The sequence below is a fragment of the Clytia hemisphaerica genome, unplaced genomic scaffold, assembly GCF_902728285.1.
Source record: "Clytia hemisphaerica strain Z4C2 unplaced genomic scaffold, Clytia hemisphaerica genome assembly, whole genome shotgun sequence".
NCBI classification, from domain to species: Eukaryota; Metazoa; Cnidaria; class Hydrozoa; order Leptothecata; family Clytiidae; genus Clytia; species Clytia hemisphaerica.
In genome coordinates, this window is record NW_027104280.1 from 524,721 (window position 1) to 544,482 (window position 19,762).

The 19,762-nt window shown below is 37.0% G+C and overlaps 3 protein-coding genes across 3 annotated transcripts; all 3 read left to right on the forward strand.

Moving 5' to 3' along the window:
- The first annotated feature begins 123 nt into the window (after positions 1-123).
- LOC136816908 (RNA-binding protein Ro60-like) lies at positions 124-4,863 on the forward strand. Its single transcript, XM_067073243.1, has 7 exons — positions 124-1,255; positions 1,630-1,893; positions 2,097-2,261; positions 2,895-3,128; positions 3,271-3,528; positions 3,924-4,115; positions 4,661-4,863. The coding sequence occupies exons 1-7, from the start codon at positions 188-190 to the stop codon at positions 4,772-4,774; spliced, it is 2,295 nt and encodes a 764-aa protein (XP_066929344.1). The 5' UTR covers positions 124-187; the 3' UTR covers positions 4,775-4,863.
- A 1,066-nt stretch (positions 4,864-5,929) lies between these two features.
- Positions 5,930-10,966, forward strand: LOC136816909 (uncharacterized). Its single transcript, XM_067073244.1, has 6 exons — positions 5,930-6,234; positions 6,669-8,089; positions 8,735-8,902; positions 9,178-9,303; positions 9,727-9,978; positions 10,406-10,966. Exons 1-6 carry the CDS (start codon positions 6,003-6,005, stop codon positions 10,793-10,795), a joined length of 2,589 nt encoding a protein of 862 aa, XP_066929345.1. The 5' UTR covers positions 5,930-6,002; the 3' UTR covers positions 10,796-10,966.
- A 399-nt stretch (positions 10,967-11,365) lies between these two features.
- LOC136816910 (RNA-binding protein RO60-like) lies at positions 11,366-19,345 on the forward strand. Its single transcript, XM_067073246.1, has 7 exons — positions 11,366-11,531; positions 13,165-13,986; positions 14,319-14,554; positions 14,803-14,991; positions 15,317-15,472; positions 17,770-18,024; positions 18,700-19,345. The coding sequence occupies exons 1-7, from the start codon at positions 11,435-11,437 to the stop codon at positions 18,982-18,984; spliced, it is 2,040 nt and encodes a 679-aa protein (XP_066929347.1). The 5' UTR covers positions 11,366-11,434; the 3' UTR covers positions 18,985-19,345.
- Positions 19,346-19,762: the final 417 nt, after the last annotated feature.

Sequence of the window (19,762 nt, forward strand, 5' to 3'; positions counted from 1 at the left end):
CCGTTGGTCAATTAGCCTGACTGCCCCCCCCCCTGGGGCTTTTTTAGTATCTTTAAAAGAGTATCTTTCTTAAAGTATTCAGTATTTACCTAATATCTATCATTTCCTTTATTTCCACAGAAAAAAATTAATAAATATACAAAAACACATTGACGGCCACCCTTAGAGGTGAAGAACCACAGCTACTATGGACCCATTCAAACAACTTGCCCTTTTGCAGGCTAAAATGGCCGGCATGAGTAGGGCCCAGATTGAGGAAGCCATCCGAAACATGACCCTGGGAATAAACCCAACAGAACAAGAGCCAGACCTTACTACACCACAAAATCAACCTTTGCAAGGACAGTCACAAAACGCTGCAGGTGGTTTTTCCTATACTGTTGATAATATAACCAGACTGAAAAGATATCTGATATTAGGTTCAGATAAAGCAAAATACAAGGGTGGCTCTCAAGCAGAAAATATTCAAAATATTCCAGTTGTTGAAGAACTTTTAAAGGAGGGTAAAGGAAAGGAAGTGATTGATTTGATCGTTCAGTTTGCTCGTGAAGCACGTATCTCAAAAGAGGAGAACATTTTGATGGTATTACGTGATTGTATGATGTATCAGGGAGATGCCATGTATGAAGATAGGACCATACAACGAGCTGCTTATGACAGTATTGTCAAAATCTGTAATATCCCAACCAAACTTTTCCGATTGATGGAGCTTTGTGAACCATGTTATCAAAATAATTGGAAGCCTTCAACCAAGCCAGTCAGTAAGACGCAACTACGGAAGAAAGCAAAGCAAGAGGCAATACAAGCAGCTCAACAGCAGAACCCAGGGCCTTCCACCTCCACTGAAATCCCGGCCGCTCAACCAACGTCAGCAAAAGTGCCAGTTGAAACATGTGAAATTGTTGAAGAGGGTGAACCTCCAAAGAAAAAGAAAAAGAAGACGAAGAAGAAGAAAAAACCAAAGGAACCCAAACCTCAAACAACGCAAAAGTTCAAAAAATCTTCAAGTTGGGGACGTGCTAGACGGCGTGGTGTCGGAAATTTTTACACCGATACTAGTAAAGATGCCAATCGATTGTTATTGTTGATGACAAAGTACAAACAACGTCATAATTGGAACCATGTTCAAACTTTGGGTTATTGTCATCCAAAAATGACGGGAGACGAGGAACAAGCTAAAAACATCGTCCTCCAGTATTGCACACGTGGCAAAGAAAAGTTGGACAAATATCTGGTCAAGAAAAAAATCGATGGGGTAACCATATCTCATTCCTTTCTATTTTATTTTTTTTTAATTTGTAAGAAGAGATATGATACTTTCGTCACTGTCTTTGTAGTGAGAATTTATCTCGAATCTGTTCAAATGACACCACTTACTTTATTAATCTCCTACCATTTGCTTACATGGCATTTTTAATCTCGCGTCGTGCGAGCACAAATTTTGATAATTTCTTTTGTTTGTTATACTTTGTCGGCATAGAAGCTTCTTATTAAAAAAGAAGATCCTTATTATTTCCACACACTCCCTGGAGCTGGTAATCGAAAAAGGTTGAATCCAAGTTTAGTAAATATCATGAAATTTTTCACATTGATAACAAGGTTTTCTTAATTTTTGGACTTTCTTTCCAGAATCAACCAATGGATCCAATCACATCTCAAATATTACAACACATAAAAGTTCTTGAGGAAGTCAAGAACCTGAAACCGGATGTCCCGGCCGATGTGGAGAGATTGTTGCAATTGTTGCATCAATACGGTATTCGGGAGGTGCCACAAGAATTTGATGTGGACGCTGCAGGTCAGATGGTACAAGTGGAAAACACTCAACGTAAAAAATGTTCTTTTCAACTGACCAGGGAGCATTTACCGAATGGCTTCCAAAAATTGAAGGAGGTAATAGTTGATCAATTAAACGAAACTTAAAACCGCTAATATACGGTTTTTTCAATCCCGATCAGCCCGATCAGATTTTCTATTGATCGAAAGTTAGTCCTTGAAAGCTTGACTAAAAGCTCTTTTAATCGTAATTAAATACTTAAATGGTTCCAATTTCACTCTACTCATGAATACCAATTTTTCTCCCTTAAAATTTTTAGGTTTGGGTGGCTCTACTTCAAGACATGCCCATGACAGCCTTGATCAGGAATCTCGGCAAAATGACTAGCCTTGGGCTCTTTGATGATCCAGCAAACAGAGAAATCGTCAAGAAGGTTTTAGGGGATGGCTCTATTTTGAACAAAGCAAGAATTCACCCAGTCAAGGTTTGCTATTTATTTAGAGTGGCGGCCAAGGCGCATAAACCAGGGGCTCCCTGCTTCTGTCGATGTTCCGATATTGAATAGGCTTTTTTCGAGCCCTTTTAGTTTTGGCGCACGTTTTGTTCTATACGACAATAAAAGCCGCGTGTAAATTTATGGGAATAAGGTATATCTATTTGCTTACTGGTGATATTTAACGTTGAATTTCCACGGTCTTAAGGCCGGTCTCCACTTGCGCGTGCTGCGATCGCATTTTTTGGCTTCAGTGCTTTTTGCTTGGATAAAAGATTACGTCATAAAAATGTAGCGCACGCTCGAAAAAAAAGTTGAACACATTTCAACTTTTTTCAACCGTTAACGTCAGATCGCGCCAATGGAGTTGCTTCATTTTTCTTTTGACCAATAGCGTGGAGGCTTCGCCCGAAAAAGTGCGATCGAAGCGCGCGCAAGTGGAGACCGGCCTTTACACTGCACCTTACATGAATGATCAAATACCAACTATATATCCATGAGGGGAAAAGTAGAAAACTGTTTCTTACTTGATGAATTTGTAAGTGATGCACCGTGATTGAGCCTGTAAGTAATGCACTCTGATTGAACCTGTAAGTAATGCACCCAGATTGAACCTTGTTTCAGATTCTGTTAGCATCAAAGATGTATGAGCAAGGCCATGGTGATCAAGGCCAAAGCCATCAACCACAACAAGAATATCCAACAATGAGTCTTTCTCAACAACTACGACAACAACGACAACGACAACAACAGCCACAACAACCACAACAACGAGTACCAACCAAAGAACCACTTACTTGGATACCAAACGCTGAAATCTCCAAAGCTCTCAATGATGCTTTCTACTTAAGTTTCAGGGTAAGCTCTACTTTAGAGATGCAAGCATGGTTAACATAGTCAATCATTCTGGTATAGCGAATTCCTATGGCTCATTTTGAACTTTTATATACTTGCTAAAATTGATTAGTCTTCTAGAGAATCTCTTTTAATATTTCCATAGCAACCCGGCAAGAATTCTTCCTTCCGTACGGACAAAAAGTTCATGTTAAATCTGGATGTTAGTGGCTCTATGGATTGGCGTAACTGTGTAGGGTGTGATTTCCTGACGCCCGCTGCCGCCTCTTTCGCCCTGGCCATGATTACGATGAAAGTTGAGCCACATTGTAGCGTGTTCGCTTTCGGGCGCACGCTTCAAAATATCGATCATTTATTGAAGAGGGATATGACCATCCGTGAAGCCATTCAATTGGGACGCTCTGTAAGTCGACTTCACTATCAAGAAATCTCGTTTTGAATTATTCTCATTTCTTTATTTCTTCGAACTTGTGTCTTACCTAAATCAGAATATACATCATTCTCAAAAAGTCAAAAATGTCTACGGTTGACTCTCGCTAATTCCGAATTATATTTGAATCTTTCTAGAGTTTAAACTAATTCCCAGTCTCCATCAAAGTAGAAGCCTCTTTATTTCGAATATTTCTGTAATTCGAGCAAATCAGACTTCCCTTTCGACTTTGAATGAGCGAGACTAAAATATATTTAAAAATCGACTTCAATGTCAATAGTTTAATTCCAAAATTTTCTGTGCTTCTTTTATCAGTTATGTCATCATGCCTCATTAAACTTAACTTAGGACATCCGTATATCTTTCAGATCAACTTTGGTGCAACAGACTGTGCTCTACCAATGGTACACGCCACGCAGAACAGGCTGGATGTGGACGTTTTCATTGTTTACACTGACTCCGAAACTTGGGTTGGAAAAGTTCATCCTTCCGAAGCTTTGAAGAATTATCGTCTAAAGATGAACAAACCGGATGCCAAACTCATTGTCATGGCAATGCAGGTTTGTCTGTTCTCCATTTCACGGCCTGTAATGCTGGAATATATGCAGTCTGTTCCTCTAAAGAATCCTGCATTGTAACACGGATGCTTAATTTGTCGTTCTTTAAAAACCATATATAGTTAATTCCCGTGATAAACAAAGAAGAATGAATCTGTAGGGTTGGTACAAGTCACTTTCGGTCGGAGCTGTGGACGGCGAAATATGTCGTTTTTTATGAAATTTGTCGTTCTTTTTGTCTATTTTTAGTAATGCAGGATTCTTTAGATAAACCCCCTCGTCATGATATTATGATATCTCGTTATAAAAAGTGTTGGCATCAATTCATTTCATTCGATTTCAATCCTGTAAAACCTTTAAAACACACGGTGAATAGGTCATCAACTTCTAGTTATTAGAATTCTGTAGATAAATCATTCTTTTTCATTGTATTTGAACTTTTCGCACACTTGGGATTGTTGTGGTGCATATAAAGACCTCTTTACAGGTTTTGTACGGGATTGTTGTGATGAATATAAAGACCTTTTTTCTTCTCTCCATTTTTCAAGGTTAATGATTTCACGATCGCCGATCCACTCGATCGCGGTATGTTTGACGTTTGTGGATTCGATTCTAACGTACCTGACATGATCTGCGAGATCGCCAGAGGAAATATGTCTTGAAATCACCAAACAAAGAGAAATGAAATCTAAACTTTTCTGGTTAGCCTTTGTTTACATGGCTCTAGCTGCTTGTGATTTGGTGCCGGTGGTCTTAATATTCATATCGCGAAAAACGGAATTGATACATTATCAACCAGCAAAGAGAATGACCAACTTTGACTTATTGTATGTTCCTTGGATTACTGGACAGGTGGGTCAAGCAGGTGATACAAGTTCTGTTGTTCACTGACTGAAAAGATTCGCAGATTAGGACCCGTGTTTTTCAGTAACCTGTTTTGGCACTAAATGCAAAGGTAGAAACTTTTAAACACGTGCTAATCTATAATTTTACATAAATAGTAAGTAATAGTTTTGTTGAGCGACTGGAGTCACCTTTTCGTGAATCTTTGGTTTGTCAGGGGGTTAAACCAACGTAGCCGAATGCCCTTCTATCAGCGGTACAAACCGTAAACTGTATCAGCTGCTTGACCCTCCCTATTGACACTATGCTATCCTTTGGTAAATCCAAAGGCAAAGGCATGAGAAATATGAACATTAATTGACGAAAGATTCAAATGATGTATGGAAGCTAATACCAATGTTATTCGTAAATATTATTTGGATCAAGGGATAATTTAATAATAACAATGCTTGTTTTTGTATCATGTATTCAGTGTTTTATGCTTTTAATCATCTTTTTATACGGTACATTTTAATTTGTATACATAACTTCAACTATAGGCCTCTCGGATGGCTTCCTGGCACAAAGTAAGTTTGTTTTTGGTAAGTTTAGAAAGTTAACAAAGATTTTGCTTGAAAGGCTCAATCCAGGGTTTGCTTGTTAGTTTGTAGTTTTTCAATAGATTTTATTATATTATTTCATTTACGCCTTATATTTTATTACTGTATTGTCTAAACAATACTGCATGTTGTCATTCTGCGGGTGTATTTTTTTGCCTTGCTTATTCAAACAGTTTCAACCCTCTGTGTGTAAACAAGTCGGTCTGTATCTCAAGTAGGTGACTGCTTCTAACAATGGAGCACAATGACCATCTTTCAAGCATCCCTTCGTAGTGATTCTACGTGCATATAAGTCATTCGCTATTTCTCTGTCTTCATTTAATAGCCTTTCTAAGTTGAAACTTGGGAATAAATCTATAGCATTTGTTTATTTTTAGCAAAGACATACAATTAAATAACAAAAAAAAATTAAAACTACATAAAACAACACATATAGTTGAAGATTGTGATGAGCGATGGACAACAATCGTCCTCGTCAGCGCAACAAGAAGAAGACGTTCCGTCTTCAGAGAACATCGTTGGTGTGGAACTTTTCAGCAGTGATGAAGTGAACCATTTAAGATTCGAAAATCCCTCCCAAGAAGAAGACGTGCGGAGAAGGCGGAATGATAACCGCTTCGCGTATAACATGAGAGTGCGCACGGAGCACGTTGCTGGCACTCCTCAACTTCCTATCACAGGTGAGTTAATAGCCAGTTTATGTATGTGTGTTTTTTTCTGCGACAGGGACGGTTAGGTTTTGATTCTACATCATGGACTTTGACGTCCTCAAAAGTGGAAATACATAAGGGAATAAGGGAACGCATAAATGAACAAACGAACGCATAAATGAATGATCGAACGAAGGAAGGAACAGATAAAAGAATGAATGAGTGAGTAATCAAATGAACAAACAAGCGAAATAGCGAATGAAGCAATCAGTGAGTGAATGAATGATGACAGACTGAGAGAACGAGAGAACGAGCGAATGATTGAATGAAAAAAAACGGCCTGATTAAGAAATGAAAATGGATTATTCACCAAATGAGCGAATGAATTATCCTGTAATTGAGATGACAAAAGGAGTGTCGGAAAGATCGGACGAAAGAAGCTACGAATTGTTTTCTTTTTTCAGGTAATGAAGAACAAGACAGCGCTTTAATGGAAATCCACTTATTAGCACAAGCCTCTCAATATCTTCCTCGCGATGTAATCATAGCCAAAATTCGAGAAATCCAAGATAAAATGAAACCAAAACCTGTACTAAGGCCTCGATTACCCAGACCATCTCCGTTTGTGACAGAAATTGATCGAGACCATCCGATATTTATTCGACAGTTCTATTCTTTTGTTTTGACTGGTAATACAACCGGACATTTTCGTGTAGTTAGTACACCAGTACATTTTGGTGAGTTGGATTTCATGGACGATATTTTGAAAGATTTAAACGATGTAGCAATATACGAGTTGGTAAAATTTCTTTTGAAGTTGAAGGAAAAATATTTTTGTCGAACGAAATTCTTGTTGATGGTTTACTTGAAGTTTGTTTTTGCGTCCAATCAAAAGACTTCGAAACAAGCGATCGACAATTTCGATAAAATTTGTGATACTGGTTCTTTATTGTTTCAATTTATGTCATTAAGTGAGAAATTGTACAATCATATTCATGGAGCGCCAGATGTACCACAACTTTCCAAAGATGAGCTACTGAGAAAAAGACTGGCACGTTTTGAAAAAATGAACGTTCCATCCGCCAAAGCTTTACCTCCACATGATACGAACAGTAAATTTTCAGCTAGTCATTCTGCCGTCACAACTTTACCTAGCAACTCAGCCGCTACATCTTCTCAAAAGCCTAGCAGCTCAGCAGCTTCAGAAATCGTTCCCATGGACTTTGATAAGCCAATCAAAAAGAAGAAGAAGAAGAAGAAGAAGAAAAGAATAAAGGTGAAGCATCCGAAACCATCTAAAAAGCCGGTCAAAGTTCACAAAAAATGTAAATTGAAACTCAGACATAAAAGCTTGCGTAAATGTTTCACAAAATTTCTTGATGCCACTCCACCTGGTTTGTTATTGTTCTTCATGTCACGTGACGTCGAGTGGGAGCGAAAAGAAGAATACGACTTTGTAGACTTCAAATATCTTTTCAAACATTTACACCCAAAAATAACTAAGGATGCAGATTTGAAGAATTTGATAATTATTAATCATTTAAGTGGAAATGAAAAATTTCGGGAACAAGCAGATAACTACGTGGAGCAAAACCCGGTCTTGCAGAATACCGAAAATATAGTTTTAAACGGGATTATAACTACCGAAAATTTGAAAACGGATTTCGCGTATAAAGGCTTATTTGGAGGGGAACAAGTTCACAATAGGAACAGTTTAAACATGATGCTTTATAAATGGGGAGAATTAGGGAAAAGAATTTGGACAGATGTTTCGGACACTTCAACAAAATGTGTGGAATTTTCGGACGAATATTCGTTAGACCAAGAGAAATATTTTCGATTGACTTATGAACATATAATCGAACACCATCGGTATCAACCAAAGGTAGGTTTGAGTAATGACCATTATCCTTCACTCTCTTTTCGATCGATGTACTGACTTTTATATATCCTTGGACCAAGCTATATCCGCCATCTTTGATCGAAGTTTTTTTGAAAGTTGTGCCCACCAAGAAGCCATTGTAGTGTTTGAAATTTTGTCCAATGACAAACCGCGCTACATCATTAGTGTGTAAAAGCGAAACTAGATCTAGCGCTCTCTCCGTTGGTACCAATTTCAAAAAAACTCCGATCGTGATATTTTGCTTGGCCGGCATTGAGTAACTTGGTCCAGGGATATATAATGGATGGATGCAATAACTGCCATCGTGATCTTCTATCAAAAAGGTGTCACGAAAATTTGTTAGATTAAAGTCCGAGTTTCTTAAGAGAAGTTGCACGATGTTATCGTCCGTTAAATGGAGTAAACGCGGGAAAATATATATTTGCGCGGAGTATGCAGCCGTCAGGACAGTTTACGGGAAAATAGCGGTGGTACTGTAAACACCTCCACCCCTTCTCACTCCGTCCTGGGCTAGACTCCGTTTTTTAATTTATCCCGCCTCCTAAATTATTCCCTTTTTAAGGGACCTGCTCTACGAATGGGATATTGTAAAGAGAAATGAACTTAGAATACTTTTTTTATTTGTAGGTATGGGTAGAAATTGTTGAGGACCTCCCTTACATGTTGGTTCTGGAGAAATTGGAATTCATTTTCGAACGAAATCAATTGATTGGAAACAAACAGCTTGTTTTCAAACTTCAAATGATTATCGAAAGTATCAACCGAGTGATTGCTGCCAAAGTTCACCCTACACAAGTATGATGCCACATTTCTGTCCATTAGAATTGTTCTCTTTTATCGTGGTCCCCTCTCTCTACAATTCGAAAGCTTGACGCGAACGCAAATTTGTTACAGTAATGTGTCGAAATTATTGAATTTCAAGTTATTGATATATTTTGGAGTTGGTTAGAGCTTTTACTGTAAACCCAGCTGGCACACAACGTTGTTTCAACGTTTATCTAACGTTCACAACGCCCATATAACGTTAGATGAACGTTGAAACAACGTTGTGATTATTTTCTCATTTTCAGATCATTTCGCTCTACTTCACACTTCGACAGAAAACCAAGAAAAACAGAGGCTCCACTAAAACTGTTCAAAACAATAAAGATAAAGTCCTCAAAGCCTTATACCGTGCCTTTCATCTTTGTCTGCAGGTATGTATCCCTGACCCATTTTTTAGAGAAGGATCGGCCCTCCCGAACGATCAAATAACACCAGGCTCGTGTACCGAACTTTTCTAACACAATAGCGCTCTGCAACGCATACGTCATAATTGTTACTTTTGACTTTTTTTGACATTTGTACGAGTTGCAATCCCACAACTCAATGCGGCTCAATTTAAGATACGTGCAAATTGTTATATATATCTTTTGTCAAATGATGCAATTAACGTGCAAAAGAGATTAACGCAAAGGTTGATAGAACTGGAACTCGATATGGACGTGTCGGTTCAACCGATATTGTTCAATGGCCCTCCGTAATACTGTTTTTACTGTATTTTGAAACTTTAAAACTTTTCTTCGTTTTGAGGTGTAAACTAACTAACTTTAAAGTATTTCCTTTTTAACTCTTTTTAGAGCGATGATATGAAACAAATCTTCTCTACTCACAAAAGACACTGTATAGCATTAGACCTCCGCCCTCAAATGTTCGAAAAGAAAAGGGATTCCGCCTTCACGCCTATCGAAGCCGCCCTTTGTTATGTTATGTGTTTGTATTATTACGAGGAATATTTCCATATTTACGCCTACAATAAAGAAATGGACAGCATAAAACAACATTTCACTCGAAACTTCGAGCTCAACGAACTAAGGGACACATTTCAAAAGGTATTTTATATGCCCTTCACATAAATATAGGACCAGAATAAGAGTAAAATACAATATTTCACACCTTTTCGACCGTTGCAGACAATTTTCGCGCGGCTATTTTTTTGTCTGTTTTACCACCCTTATACCGCCCAGTCTTTTTTTCGCATCTATAGACAATAGAAAAAGGTGTAAAAAAGGATTGGATCTAGTTTAAGGGGGATAATTAAATAATAAAGTGGCACGCGCCTGACCGCGCGACTACGGTCGAAAAGGTGTATTTGTTTGAAACATTACAAGCCTAGGTTGGCTTGAAAAAAATATCAAGCTTTCTAAAGGTGGGAGGGGGGGGAGTTGGTTTTATAAAAAGGTGGTGTTCAAGTTAACCATTTCGGGAATTGTTGAATTTTTAAATATGTTTTAATTATTCCATCAATTTTTGTTTTAGATGAAAAACGAAGAGACAGTCAATTATCATGCTTTTCTTCACCATGCTTTCGAAAAGCGAATCGATACAGACGCTTTTGTTTTCATTTCTTCCGATTCTCCAAATACCGACTTCGAACAATTATCGACCTTAATGACCACTTACCGAACGAAAATGCATCGCCCTGACACTAGTGCGTTTCTATGGCAACTCATGAGCCAGGGTATTCAACCCAGGGTAGATTCGCCTGTCTGTTTACTTCAGGGTGTTGATAAAAATGTTTATTATTACCTGAATGCAGCGGTTCGTTTTGCTGGCATCACCGCGCAGCCTGTTTTGTCCGCCGCTTGCGAAGCATCACAACCTGACGTTGATACGAGTGTAGAATTAGGAACTTGGAGAGTTGGCTAGACAAAGAGCTTTTCTTTTGTATTTTTTGGATCGCTAAAATTTTTGTCAAATACAAAAAATCTAAATTTGATTTTTGTTGCTTTAGAACTTAAAGTTTTTGATACATCATAATTTATTTTTATGTATATTCTCACATTATTGTACATAACTTTACTGTACAATTTTATTCAATTTTGATTTTTAGGTAGTTTTTTAAATTCCATGCCGTCGTGTCGGTGGGGCGTATATTTAGAGAATATTTAGGCTCAAGTCTGTTCACAAAAAAATGGCAGTCTACACACATTTTCACACACTGATCTCGTTGGAGGAGGAGAAATCCGCTCCAAATTATCTTTTCAACGAGGTATTATTTTCATTATATCTTTTCTCCATCAAAATCAATGTTTGAAGAAGTATGAACTGTCAACTTTTTTGGAACAGACATTTAATAATCAAATATATGAAAAAGCTTTTTGGGTGTTGTTGCAAAACATAATTACTATCTCTTTGACCTCTTTGGGATATATAGGTCGTTACGAATGTCAGTTAATTTAAGACATTTTCTTGATTGCTTCAATGTTTTGTTTCTTCAGATTTAACATAAAACAATAAAAATTTATAAAAATAAAAAATAAATTTAAAATATTGAATACAAAATGGATGAATGGCATTGGCCTGTGTTTTTGGTGTCTGGAAAACCCAAGTAAAAGAAGAGAGGAAACGCCAGAGAGAAGAAACATGGGGGAGAACACAAACTGTAAGTTTGACTCACTTGTTTTCATTTCCCGCAAAATTTGGCGTGTTTTTTCGGTTTAATAATTTTACGGAAATACCCTTTTAGTTTTGTTCAATTTATATCCTACTTTCTCCCGTGAAAACTTGCTACCCTCATCCTTTCTTTAAATGCCAGTTCTTAATAACAGGGCGAACCTTCTTGTAAAAAGTTTACAAATTTATAAGATGTTGTATTTTTGTAGCCAATCAGGAATTTTGAGCACTTCAACCTTCCTCTTCACTGCGGAGCCGCTCTTCGCTTTTCTTCTCCCTCTCCACGCTTTGGCCCCTTTTTGTTGATTAGTCCAGCATTTGTCACAGACCATGGATCTCTTTCCACGCCATGCGTTTTCATTGGTTTTGCCAACCATGTCGTCACCAGTCTCCGGGTTTTGGTTGTGGCGCTTACACAAACATAACGCTTTCCGCCTGTTGAACCACTTCAAAAGGATTTCCTGTTCTGCGATACTTAATGGCTGTTCTTGTTCTCTTTTGACGTTCGATATCTGTCCCGGTTTGTGAATTTCTTGATTCTGATATCCGCCCATCTCGAAAATTGTGTTTTCTTTAGGGATAAGTTGCAGTGAAAACCTTTCTCGTTGATCCAGTGATTGTACTGAAATGACAAGTAAAATTTCTTCAATCTCGATTACATTTCGAACCTTGAATAGAAGTTAAAAACAGGAGTGGTAGACTAGTCTCAAATTTGAACAAACTGAGGAGAAAAACTTTGAATTTTGCAAAGAATTTTGTGTCATTAACTTGGTATTCAATTTGACTTACCATTTGGTTTTGCGAGGATACATGAAGGTATAATGAACAGCAAAATATAAATCATGTTGTGTGTGTGTGTGTTCGTTGTTCTACAATACGTCGTGAACGAAATCCTTTACCTTTTATGCACCCCTCACTAGAAGGTAATGTCTGGGAACCAAACAGATGACAAAGTGTTATTTTATGAGGGGAGGGAAATTAAAAAAAACAAAAAGAATTTTGTAGGGTTTATATGAATTAAAATCTTCCTTTTTAATGTCTTTTAAAAGGACCGGTATGACACTTCTTCTTTTGTCTGTTTGTTTTTTTGAAGCATGAAAAGGAGTGAGAAAAAGGAGGTAATTCTTCCTATTTCTTTGATGAAGGGAAATTTCGCGAATTAATTACATCTGCCCTCTCTGTTTTGCGCGAGAAAAATGGGTTCGAGAGATATTTTACCGCAATTAAGTCGAGTGTGAGATCCTATGACGTTCTCACGTCCTTTTTCATTGTTGACCCCCCTAACAACATATTATACAAATCCGCTGTTTTATCGTTACGATATAATTAAAGATTTTCTTATTTCTTAGATTTTAAACTCTGTTGAAAGTAATGAAATATTAAATAAAACAAAAGAAGAATTTATGAAATGTCTTATAGGAGTCTTTAATTAAAGTGAGACATAAAATGATATAATTGTCAATATACTGGTACTGCCAGCAAAAAAACTCTTATGAAATAATTAACCCAGCTGGCACAAAACGTTGTTTCAACGTTTATCTAATGTCCATAACGTCCATATAACGTTAGGTGAACGTTGAAACAACGTTGTGTGCCAGCTGGGAATGCCCCTAAATTTACAGTTTTAGATCACGAAGAAGTCCGAATCGCGGATCGCTTATTCTCTTTATCGGAAGATACTTCAATACAACCGGTTCTCGTGGTTACAAATGGTAGCTTTTCGCTTGAGAGGCGCTTTAAAGAACTATCCATCCACACTCCACCCAAAGATGTGGCGGCCCGCCTTCTTGGTGAATATGAATATTATGGAATCAACGAATTGAAGAAATTTCTAAGGATAGGATGCAAAGCCTGTCCACAGTTCACTGAATGTCATAAAGATAAAAAGAAAGTCGAATCCGTAGCTCAAAAACATCAGCACGAATGTTTACGGATCGTTCGAAATTTATTGGCCATAGGAAAAAGTGCCGAAATCATTGACTTGGTCAAAGAGAAAACAGGTTGTCTACTGTTGCATTATGAGCCGCTATTCACTGTGCTAAGTCTTTGTAGTATCATCGGAGAGAAACCGGTCCGCAAGCAGATTTACGAAATTGCGTTGGAGATGTGTTTCAACTGCCCACGACTCTTTTACTTTGTGGCTTGCAGTGAACACTTCCGCCATTTACTTGATGACGTGGCGACAAGCGGCAAACAGGACAAACGCGTCAAATATTGGGAACCTTTGCGCAGGCGCATGATTGCCAGGTTCTACAATAGATACGAACCACATGAACTGCTGTACATGACCACACGCCACAAGCAACGTTATAAAATCACGCACCGAACAATCTTGTGCAAAAGTCGACCCCCACCTCGCGGTGACCATAAAGAAGCCATTGACTTGATCTTTTGTTATTTGTCACGTGGTTTCAACAAAACGGAAGCGAAAGCTAATGTTAAAGGTCAGTCTTCTTGATAACTATTGAACTTTGGTAAAAATCATAAAAATGATATTTTCTTTAGAGTTTTGGTAACTTCCATTTTTACGGCGCTAACTACCCAAAAGTCCGCTCAACCTCCAATTGCTTTTCTGAGCACTGATTGGTTTATTTGGCTCAATTACATCATAATTTTGAGATTCGACCAATCAAATTGATTGATTGGATAGCTAGCTGTAAGTGCGGTTTAAATGTCAGGACTCTTTATAAGCGGACATTTCGTGTATGTGAATCAGGCTTTTAACTTTTAATTGATGAATTCAAAGAAGTAATGGATGGATTTTATTATTTTTTAGGAAAAGCAATCCAGCCCATGACGAGCTCAGTATTTCAGAAAATTGAATTACTGGAAGAAATCAAAAGTCTGTCATTCAACGATGAAAACATTGGCAAGTTGCAGAGAATCATTGAAGAGAATATTAAGCATGAAACGATTAATGAATGGCAAGGTTACAGTCAACCGTCACCAACAATCCTCTTCTTTAATGTTTTATTGGAACACATCCCAAATGAATTCCTTAGACAATACAAGGTGATTATTTATCCAGGTTTTCCCCTGCGTTGGCAATACCATATTCTTATCCTCTCCTCACGCAGACTCTCCTCCAAAATTCAGTTTAATGTGTTAGATTTGTTAAGCACAATCTGGCAAGAGCTTCACTTGTAAAAGTCGACGTTTCTTTGTTTCAAATAATGTCAGCCTAACATCATTTCACTTCAATAATGATTAGAGCTAACAACAGTTTGTAAATCAAATTTTCTCTTTATTCTGGTCCGTAGATTTTGCGATCGTTGCTTCCCGGAATGCCGATCGGGACGTTGATCTTTAAACTTGGCGTGATATCGCATCATGGTTTATTCATGGAAAATAGCGGTGATACTCCTGCAACGAAAGAACAAGTTGATGAAAATATTCAAACTGCACTCCAAATAATCAAAGATCAAAAAAATAGGCTGCATCCTTTTAAGGTAAAATTTGATTTATTGCAAATCGATACATCATGCTACGGATTTGGTTAAGTTAACCGAGGCTATATTTCAAAGTCGGTGTGATTTGCAAACATTTTCGGGGAGATTGGGATGTTTTCCATGTAGCTATGTGTAAAATAGAATACAGCGGTACGATTCAAACATTAGTTTTAAAGATGTATCCTTGATATAGAGGATTTCGATTTATGGTTTGAATTGTGAAAAACCTGCTGTTCTATTTAAGACCTTTAAGATCTCTAACACTACGGTACAAACGGTGTGATCGTGTTCCCTTTTACATACTTTTGTCTTATGTTACTTTCAGATTTTGAAAGCAGCGAAGTGCTACAGTACAGGGCAAGCTGACTTGCGCATTTACACAAGAAAAATCGCCGAAAGAAAGTCGTTAAGGACATCGTTGACATGGAAACCCAGTCCACAGATCATAGATGCTCTTTATGAGGCTTTCCGCACCCAACAGGTTTGTCTTTTAGGAATGTGTTTTGAATTATCGATATGAATGTTCTTGCTTTGCTTCCAAATAATCTGAAGCGGAGACAAAAAGGGTGTAACATTGGAATTTAAATTAGGTTGCACTTTTATGCTTGTTGAAAAGACATTTAAGAGTGGAATATTACTAAAGTCTATTCACGATAAGTGTGCACTCTTTTTTCTTTTACCTATAACTTTTGAAGGAATTCTTCAATCTTTATAAATTTGGTATCATTGGAAAGATATTAGTGAGTGGAACAGTTTGAAATAAAAAAATCTTTTAAAAAATTCTAGAAATGAAGATGAAAATGAAGAAGAAAAAAATTAAGATCTTGTAGAAAAGTGCTACAACAACCATTTTCACAGAAGTAAATCCTTGATCATCTAACGTCATCACTGTGAAAAAACGTCTCAAAAATAATTATTCAGTCAAAAGATATTAAACAAAGTTATAAGCTGATTGACGTCTAAAAACGCTGTTTTCTGCTGTTTTCTGCTGTTTTTGGGTCAATCACTTACTAACTTTGTATCATAACTTTATACAGTATTGAACATATATATTTTAGTGAAATTTCTTCACAGTGATGACCTCCTAAGATCAAGGAATCTCTCCAGTGAAAATGAAAGTTATAGCACTTTTCTACAAGATCTTAATTTTTTTCTTCTTCATATCCATCTTCATTTCTAGAATTTTTTTAAAGACTTTTTTATGTCAAATTGTTCCACTCACTAATATCTCTCCAACGATACCCACTAATATCTCTCCAACGATAGCAAATTTATAAAGATTGAAGAATTCCTTCAAAAGTTATAGGTAAAAGAAAAAAGAGTGCACACTTATCGTGAACAGACTTTAAAGAAAAAATTCTAAAAAGATACAATTTTAAAAGCTTACATAGCATTTTTTTCAACGCTTTAGATTATAATGAGATGAATTTTATGTAATCTACGTAATTTGGCGTATATTTGGGATAAGCTACTAGGATTGGGTATTAAGTAGGTGTTTATCAAATCATGATGGACCGGATTCTTTAGGTGTCTTAACCCTTCGAGCATCTTGCCCCCCCCCCCCAAAAAAAAAAAAACACTTTTAATAACTTTTGAAATACTGGTCCAATGGACTTGAAATTTTGCAAGTGTGCACAAAATATGAATTGGCATCTTTGGTAAAAATTTCGGCTTCATTGATGACGTCATTACCACCTGATTACGTCATGATTTTTTTTAAATGCCCAAAATAGGACCCTTGCCATTTCTTGCAACCTGTTAGTATCGTGTAATTTACAGACCGGCCCAAAATTGCCCTTTTTGCCTAAATTAGCCTTAGGTTACTGTATCTTAGGATTGGAGAATGTTGTTGACTTGAAATTTCGACAAGTGGTAGGTATTGATAATACAAGCTTGCAGCCAAAATTTCAGCAAAATCGAACGAGTGGTTCTGCTAAAATTGAGCATTTCTGGTAAAAAAACGAACCGGTCTGTAAAATACCAACAACTCACGTGATCAAATTGACATTTTGCAAACTGTCTTAGATGGTCAATATCTATCACTAGTGAACATTTCAACTCAAAAGTTCCAGTAGTTCCTGAGTACCGGCAGAGGGTTGGCAAACGATATCATCCACCAGGATGCATCCTCTCTTATTTTCCCCCTACTTTCTTTTTTCCTATCTTCTATCCTGATTTTCTGACTTTCCCAAGTTCCGGAGTACCGGCAGGGAGTCTACATGTATTTTACAGACCGGTCGCATGACCAAATACTCATGTGACCAAATTTTCTCCGTTACTCGTCTTTTCTATTTGACAAAATAGCCTTAAGAAACAAATTTCAATCATCCAAAAGAAACTACTGGTCTACTAAACTACAAACTAAATCTACTGCTGGTAAAAGTTTCAAGTTCATAGAACTTGTCAATCTTGAGATTTTAAGGTGCTTCTATGAAGATTCGTTATTTATTCGTTATTTCGTTAATTCGAAAGGTTAACAACAAGAGTATCGAAGGGGAAAAAGTGTGTTAGCCCTTTTGCAATGTAGGTGTAATTATTCTTACCTTTGTCTGAATAAATCGTTGAAATCCCCTGGAGTATTTTTCAATCCATTATTTTATTCACGGCTGTGTGACCACTATCCCGCCATTATGAAAAAGCTTCTATTTTGATCTCAGATATACTGTAGACCCGTATTATCTCTAAAATGTTTTTTACTTTTCGACGAGTTATAGCGCTCACTCTGATACAACATGATCTGGAAGCCTTTCTAACTCTTCACATTAAATTCTTCATTAGGTGGTGGAAGGATGTGTGTCCGAGAGAAAGATATTGTTTGCTATGGATAATAGATGGACAGAAATGTATAAGGAGCAACTTCAAGGCTGCCCATCCCTCACTCCTATCGATGCTGCAAACATATTACTGTATCTCTTATGGAAAGCACAGAAGGATGAAAATGAAGTTGTATTTTATGGGAAAAGAGGAGAAATCATAAAGTTGAAAGCCTTTGCAGAAAATAAGTTGGAACATTTTGAAAAAGATTTACGGGAGGTAGGGTTTTCTATATTTGACAGAATAGACTGGAGTCGATTAGAATCCGTGTAATACAGTAATAAGGTTGTTTTACGATAATACGATAACTGTTACGGGATAATATCAGTTTGTGTACCACGATTTGTCCCCTCCATTATTGGACCTACCTCCGGGTACCCCGGTGGAGGTTCTATAAATTAACCCATGTCCGTTCGTTAGTTCGTCCGTCCGTCTGTTACCAGCTTTTCTCAGGATTGGCTCATTAGCTTTTTCTGATTTTTTACTCAATGATGCAAAATGGCAATGCCCAGAACGTGACGGAGCCCGATTTTTGAGAAAAAATTTATTTGGGCAAATTTGGGCCAAAAACAGCTTCAAAGTTTTTTTGGGCCTGAATGGTTCAAGTGATTTTCATATTTGGGGAAATTCCTTTTTACCATTTTACATTATTCAACACACAAGCTTTATTTTTCCATTCTGAATTTCTGTACAATTATTGTCACTTTTTTCTTATTTTCATCTTATGTTAATCATTAGGTAGGCCTATTCAACATGTTGCTTGTTTTTTGATTATTTTCTGTATTGTCGTCTAGTATGCTAAGCTAAAAATATGTACCTTCTTTCGGCCCTTGCATTTTTTCATTTAATGAGTTTCATCGGCTTTATAATTACACTATACTGTTTTCTTTCCAGAAATCATCAAAAGCTGGCCCAATAAATTTGATCAAAACCATCGAGCATGCCGAGAAATTGAAAAAGTTTGATGCCATTGTAGTGTTGACGGATAAAAAACCACGTTTTGCGACTGGTGGTGTAATCAACGAATGGGAGAAGTACAAGAAGATACTCCCTGATGCTAAAATGGTTTTAGTGTGTTTGAATGAATGTAAATGTTTTGGATTTGGGAGAGATGATATGTTATACATGTGTGGTTGGGATGAAAATAGTTTTGCAAATATAGCTCATTTTCTGATGTGAAGTCTGAAGCAGCTCATTTTGTATTTCTTCAACAGCTTCCACTCATAAATCTTCATATTGCCTTAATCGCCTCATTTTTTGGCCCTACCTCGGAGGTCCTTTAAATCAACCGATGTTTGTTACCAGCTTTTCTCGGGATTGGCTTATTAGTTTTTTCTTATTTTTTGTACATAGATGCAAAATGGTGATGCCCAAAAAGTGACGCCCGACTTTTAAATACAATTTTTTCCGGTCGAAAAAATATACCGGAATCACCGTTTTTGGAGATTTTTGTTGGACTTTTTCTTTGTTTTTTTTTTCACACAAAAACATCATTGATAACACCATCAAGCATGATTCAATTGTCAATAAAACTGATTTTTGCAATCAGAATTTTCTATTTCTTTTTTCCCTACTCCCCTTCCCTCTCCCCTCATCAACAATCAATGATAAATTTAATGCGTTATGTATGCAATTTCGCTAAATTTTTTGACTGATTGTTTTCATTTTTATCCTTATTGCTATCTAACTTTCATCATTAGGTAGGTCCATTCAGCATCTAGCTTGTTAATACAGGGATACATGACAATTCGAACCTAATTTCTCAAAGATTTCCTTCACCCTTCCAATTAGTTTGCAAATGAAAAATAAAAGCCGTTTGTTGGGACCCCTTACTCATGACCACTATACGATATCACTCTGGTCTTGACAAACATTTTCGCGATTTCAACGGCGAAATAGGAGCAGAAGTGTGATTGTTTAATGTAGTATTTTTTACTGGTATGTTAGGATTTTATTG